Consider the following 7215-nt stretch of genomic DNA (forward strand, 5'->3'; position numbering starts at 1 on the left):
AGGAGAGAGGCTCGGCTGAGGGGCACAGACACAAACATACACACCAGAGCAATATTTCTCTTTGCCTTCATTTGGTGCCTCTTGTGCATCCCTATGCTGTGCACAGACTCAGGCTGCCACACAGCCCTGTCGTGCTCTTGTGATAACACTTATCTCCCACCTATGCATACACACACATAGATACAGCAGGAAGTCCAATGGAGCAAGGCACATGAACCTCATGCCTGCATGCAGGTTTCATTCCCAACAATTCCCAACCAGACAGCTGCCTTCTCACATTTCAGGCTTTCTCACTGCCATGCCCACCCACAAAGGGACTTCTCTCTTCTTTTTTTTTTTTTTCTCTCCTGACAGGGTAGGCCCTTCAACAATCTCCAGATGCAGTCATCAAAGAGAGAGAAGCTGTGCCTCATAGCTGTTGCCAAGATGGGAATCACATGCCCCTACATGCCATGGTATAAGCAGGCTCAAAGAAAGGATACCATGCTGCAGCTGGTGGTGTATTCAGGAGAAAGGGAAAAGGCAAAGTGTATACATGAATTTTAGAAGCACTTCAAGAGCTGTGGGAGTGTGGGATATCACATGTCCTTTTCAATAGATTTTGCCTCAGTGAATGGTTCTGGCAAATATTACTGTCCTAAGATACACATTGATTCAGAGGCTGAGGAAGCTGAGCACAAATCTCTTTGTACAGGAAGTGACCTGATGGCTGGAGAGATTCACACTCCACTGATTTTTTAATCTTAAAATGTTCTGCTACTGTCTTCTGCTATTTATTTTCTCTCAGGACTTCTCCCCCATTTTTTTTGCCGTGGAATTTCAATTTATCTGGGATAATTTGAGATCTCCTTGGAATCTTGTTACCTCTTTTCCAGACATCTCAGCTGTGATTCACATATTAACAAAGGTGTTGCAATCTCCACTTCTTGAAAAACTGATAATTTTTCTCACTTTCTTCCCCCCACCCTCATCATTTTGTCAGGAGCTATTCTTTCTTATTCAAGAACAGTGTCATTTCTGAGCCACAGATGCTCCCCTCCACTGTTCCTCAAAAGACATGTTGACTTTTACAAAATCTAGCATAATTTGTTGCCCATTTTTATTCTTAATGCTTTTCCAAGTGCTGTGCCTCTTTGGAGAATTTGGACTGAGTGAGAGTTTTAGCTCTGTCTTGCCTTTTAGTTAAGTGCTACTGCCACTTGGTTATTTCCCTTCATGCCATGCCTGGCTGGTGCAACATTTTCATGCTTTCATATGCGTATTCAAATACATTGCATTTCAGCCCACTATTTTTCCTGAGAAAAACAGAGAAGATGCAGGGCACATTTTCCTCTTGACCCTCAGGCTCAAATTAGGGCTCACAGCTCTGTAATTCTCTCACTCCTGCTGTGCAGAGCTGTGTGATAAAAGCAGTCTGTGGAAATGTCAGCAGAGAGTGAGAAAAGAAAATAGCACCCTCACATCTTAGTGCTCTGCCAGTGCCTTTTGCTCTTATTAGACAGCACAAAGGAGGGAAAAACTTTGTCAGTGACCTCTTCACGGCACTGCCCACTGCAGGCATTAGTGATCTTCCAGCTGTGAAAGAGGGGAGGATATTCCAGCAATCTGAAAATCAAGAATAGCCTATAACCTGGAAAGTTGAATTTCTTCTTTACCCACTGGAGACACATCAGCGGGATAGTGACACAGCCTATTGGCAACTGTGGCAGCTTTTTCATGGACTTTCAATTCCAGTTGGGGTTAGCAGGAGCTAAAACCAGAACCCAGGAACATCTCTGTCCTTTTGACTCTTCCGGGAAAAATAAGCAAGCCCAGGATGACCAGTTAACTAAGAAGGTATAGACAGCAATCCCAGGGGCACTGGTACATGAAGAGAATATAGCAAGTGGTTGTTTCATTCCCCAAGCACAGCTGTCAGGGAGGTTCCACTAGAGATTGTTCAGTCATATTGTTGAGTATTGGACTGGGGGCGATGGGGAGTGTTTGTGTTGCTGCTTGTTATTTTCTACAATAGGAGTATGCTGCCTGTGTGATTCGGTGCATGCTCCCAGCTGTTTTAGGCAGTTTTGTAGCACCTGAGAACATGCTGATAAACAAAAAAGCTGTTCTCCAGAACTGGCTGCCTGTAGCTGACTGAAAGACTCCTCAAGATGAGTCTGCAAAATGTTCCAAGATCCTGCTACTTGAGAGGCGTACAAATCAACATTTTCCTCAGAGTGACATTGCCTGCCTCTGCCCTGCCTATGGAAGTACCCAGAGAAATGTTGCACAAAGAACAGGTGCCTGAAAGTCTTTATTTTTTGATAATTTTTATTTGTCCAGTCCCAAAACAGAAGAAAATGTTGAGAAGAAAAAGCAGATCACATATAGAAAGAAAGTGTCTCAGTTGGAAGACATAGTTGCTTCGATCCAGGAGACATAATTGCAAACCTTTGTGTAAACCCCGGGATAGCCTTTCTGCGCACATCCAATACCCCAGGAAACAATGCCTTGGAGCTGACCATTGCAAACTACTGGACCACCGGAATCCCCCTGTGTACATAAGGTATACGGATAGTCAGCAAATGGTGTCAGCACAAGTGATGAGCCAGAGATCCCAGACATCATTGACTTTGGAGGGAGCTCCATTGGGTTTTTTCTACACAGAAGTTCTACAAAGGTAATTTCTGATTACCACTCTACACCTGGTCTTACTGTGCCTTACTTTAGCTTAAGGGTACCATAGCTAAGGCTGTGTAAGGTACCTACTTTTGACGGATAAGGTCCTTGGCAGACACTTAACATATTTGTGTCATAAACATTATTCTGCTAAATATTTCCAAGGAGTTAGGCACATGTAAAATGCAGAGCAATTGTCAGGTGTGTTCATCTTGCAGGCTGCCTGGATCTTGGCATACTGGTTATTTCATTTGCAGCTAGTCCAAAACTAACATTTCCATCCTAAGCCCTAAAGTCACTGTGATTACTGTTGACTGTGTGGTGCAGCACATAGTCTGCTCATGGAGAATTAGGACAGAGGTATTCCCTGTCTCAAAAAGGAACAAAAACTGGGTGGAAAAAACTAGCTTTACTTAATAAGAAACTTTTTTTCACGCTAAGTCTCCGTGGTTGTTCAAAAAAACAATATTCAGACATGCAGTGAATATATCAGGTTCTCTAATATGACGGCCTCTTCTGATAGCAAAAAGCAGGAGAGAAACATATGTGAAAAGAGAGGCAGATGTTTCACCTGGCAGGAGTCTTTCTCTCCCTCCATGAAGCCTACACATATCATGTTCTTGGTAATTTTCCCAGGGTAGGCTTTGCTGCACTGGCTTGAGGAGAGTACAGGAGCCTTCAGGCACTGCAAGGTATCTGGATATGCATCTACAGGAAAACAGGGAAAGAAAGATGGTTGATGACATCTCTGAGCTCATTTCAGAGCCCAGAGAAGATGTTTCTTAGCAGAAAAGTAATCAGTGAACATCCTGTTTTAGCAGTCGTCATTTTTGCTCTGAAAAGTAATTACAGCATGGATTCCTTTCCTTTAGATGAAACAGATTCTACCCATGGGTCCACCATTCTACACTGCAGCCATGATAAATTTTCTGATACGTGGAAAATCATCAATTGGCATGTGTGGAGCTAAGAGCTACTCTTGTAGCACATATGCTGGAGGAAATTTGGGCCTCAGGAAAACCATCCTGTCCTCTGGTGCACATTTAGTTGTTGTCAGTGGATTAGACACCAGCCACCATCCACACCTCTAATCATTGGTGTAAGGGAATGGAGCTCACTTGTAGCAATTTTAGGTCCACAATTACAGATTTTGATCTTGTTCTCAGAGAACTGAGAACTCTATTGACATTAGTTAAATTGCTAGTGCTTGGGACTAGACAGCTGATAGCACCAGATGACAAAATTTATGGCAGTGTGAACATGCTGGTGAATGGCACATGGATGATTTCAGTGATTCCATGTTCATAACACAGAACAAGAGGAAAGACCTTATATAGGCTTGCCTTTAAAGCAGTTAAATGGTCCCTGTCCTACACAGACTGATCAGTCAAAAAGGCCTCTTCCACAGCACTTCTCTGTTCTTTGCCCTGCACAGTTTGAAGTGAACTGTGAGGTCTTAGAGTGTCTCCCGGGCTGTCATGATGCTGTACATTCCCACAGAATACTCACTGGCATTGCTGAGTGTGTTACCCCAGCCAGAGATTAGGCATGTGGTGCCTGTGGCCACACAGCTGGTAGGCAGAGGAACTGTTTGGACTGCTCGGTTGAGCTGGGCTGGTTGGGCAAGCTTGATGAGCATAATATCATTGTCAAGTGTTGCAGAGCTGTAGCCAGAGTGGCGGATGACTTTAGCTGAGCTAATCAGCTGCTGTGTCGATTCTGCAAGTGCCAGATTATGCTTCCCAAGCTGCACTTGGATGTGCCTGGAAAAGACAAAGAAAGGCATACACATTACTGCTACCGACAGGTTAAGAGGAACCTACCAATCTGTAGGTAGGTACTTGTATGCACTTGCTTCAACATCACTGTCATAGGTATTTTCATAGAGATTATCTTTCTTGTCCTGCAATAAATTCTGGGGATCCACACTGAGCTCTTACCCACTCCCAGTACAGGTGGTGAATTTTTGCAGGTTTGTTTTGTTGAGCTGGGACAAGTGGAATATAGAACAGTGCTTTACACAAACATGGAAAAATTCAAACTTCTATCACCCTGATCTCATTCCTCTTCCTCTTCTCTAGTGACTAAGTTTTAACAAGATGAATGCAATTTACAAGAAACACAGCCCATAAATTGTAGCTAGATTATCACATTGTTTTTTCATAAAGTGCTCTGCATTCTGCTTCTGCATTTGCAGAAGTGGAAAACCACTTATGATGCCTCAACCCAGCTTCCTGAATGAGCCACTCATTCCTCGGTCATTTCCTTTCAGAACAGAGTGACATACTCATTTGAATCTCACAGTTCAGAATTCCTGCTAGAAGTGAACTGGAAGACAGAAGTAGGCTATGGAAGAACAGATTTTTTTTTCACTCACGACTTGTAGCAGTGAGCAGCTGACAGGACCCACTGGCTGTTGATGAGGGAACCTCCGCAGACAGGGACACCTGATAGGGGACAGAGTTTGCTGCACAGGTGTAGCCTCCTACGATCTTGTCATCATCATCATCAGCGTTGATGGGGAAGGCAACTGGAAGATAAAAAGTGGCATGTCAACACGTGGCCTAAGGAATCTTGTGCCCTTGTGACTTACTGAGGTACCTCACTTGTAGGCTCTACTTCTATAAAACTCATGGTAGCAGTGGCGGACAAGGACTCGCCCATAGTCCAAAAATTTACAGCATCTTTAGGACTTCCTGGGCCAGAGGTGTTACCTTTATACTTCATAGTCCTTAAGAGAGACACAGTCTTTTTTTTTAAGCTAGGGACACATTTCGGTATTCCTGGGTCAAGAACCCCTGTGAAAGCATTCATTCCCCGTTTTGTGACAGAAGCAATTATGAACAGACAGCAGTCAAAAGAAGTTGCAGTGCTCTGCCTTAAAACTTTTGCAAGTTGAAACTGGACTTCACTGTCCCACAATAGATTATCTTGCAAATTTGCTCAGAAAATAAGCTTCCTTATAAATTACAAAAATAGAAGTAAATATATATGCTCACCACCCACACCAACAATGGTGAGAAACAGTATGTATTTCATGATCTTGACACAGCCTCAAGCCCAGACTTGTAGACTGGAGGCATGAGCTGCTAGAAATATATTTTTTGAAATGGCCTTATCTCTAGTCCAAGGTTTTTTCCAGACAAAAAGTACACAGTGGAAAATTTAAAGATCCAAATGTGGGTGTTAGCAGGCATTTGTAGAAAGTACAAATAGCACATCAGTTAGTTAGTTAATCATCAATGTTTCCTAAGAAAGAGAGCTATTTTAAATGATTTCTGAGGGCAGCCTTCAATTTAATAATATACTTGGGCTTCGGAAGATGTGTAATTGTTTTTCTGTCTCATTCTTATTATGCAGCACCTGTTGAGAACAACCCTCAAACCCTTTTGACATTCCTATTGCTGATGGTGTTCTTATTAAAAATGCATATTTTTGACTGCAAGTTGAATATGTAGATTGTAGATTGTTGAATATTGTACGAGTGTAAGTATATATTTATTTAAAAAAACCCAAAACCAACAACTAATCCTCCCAATGTTTTTTAAGTTTGTTCTAGCAAATTTCTTTTCTTGACTAATGTGTGTGTTTATCATATAGGATACATTGATTTCCTAAACAAAATTATTCAAAAGTAATTTCAATAACTGAGTATGAAAAAGCTGTTCTGTGTCCTCCACACCCTGTCCCAAGTTAAATTGTCCAAATGTTGGCATGTGCACCATACCTCTTTGAAAGCATTTCTCACACCTAATTTGTATGCTAATATTGGCCAAAATACTGAACCTTTTTTTTTTTTTTTGAAATGTTCTATAGATAGTCATTTTTGCCACTGAAGAATTTCAGTGTAACATTGATGTTTATAAATGTAATATATACAAGCAAAAATACCATGAACACAAATAATGAGATCATCTAGAAGCCTTCTCTGAAAGAGTGACAATGTCTGTCATAACACCGAGTTTGCTAAAGCTTAATGTTTTTGAAGAATAATAATTTTCCAAGCAGCTACCAACTTCATCATGTTAGCTCCTGAAAGACATGAGATACCGCCAAGTGACTGTAAAGAGAAGCCATATGCTTTGACATGCTGAAATGGCATGAGAGACTAAACAGGAGTAACCTTTCTACTCCATTTCTTGATCAATTTTTTGGGGGGCCCTGTACACACAGTGGCACTGTCCAGATGGAAATTTTCCTTCATGTTAAAGGACAAGTGCAAAGCCAGAGACTCCTCCAAGGAGCTGCCTGACTTGTCTTGAGCTTTAAACTGGTCTCAGTGCACAGTTTTCTTACAAACATGTTTTATCCTGAGAAACAAATATGGATTTAAAGCTTCATGTGGCAAAGAGAAAGATCTGTAATGGTACTACACATGGCAAAAATTACCAACTTTATCTAATCCCATCATATCTAAGCAGAGCAAGAACAATTCCTAATCTGAAATAGTGTATAATGTGATGTCCCTGTGGATTTATAAGTTCTTTGTTCAAAACATGCAATTGGCATAGAGACAGGCTGTTATCAGATATTTTAAAACAATATTTTTCCTGCGAT

General features: G+C 41.6%; 1 protein-coding gene across 1 annotated transcript; it reads right to left on the bottom strand.

Moving 5' to 3' along the window:
- Positions 1-2382: 2382 nt before the first annotated feature.
- On the bottom strand, positions 2383-5697 carry LOC309408021 (trypsin I-P1-like; the record flags this gene model as incomplete). The annotated part of the gene is given in 6 exon segments (XM_082003726.1): positions 2383-2532; positions 3230-3366; positions 4168-4421; positions 5036-5096; positions 5099-5188; positions 5658-5697. Coding segments are annotated over 6 exon segments (732 nt in total).
- Between the last annotated feature and the right edge of the window lie 1518 nt (positions 5698-7215).

The sequence above is a fragment of the Phaethon aethereus genome (genome assembly GCF_964289735.1).
Source record: "Phaethon aethereus genome assembly, chromosome: 1".
NCBI classification, from domain to species: Eukaryota; Metazoa; Chordata; class Aves; order Phaethontiformes; family Phaethontidae; genus Phaethon; species Phaethon aethereus.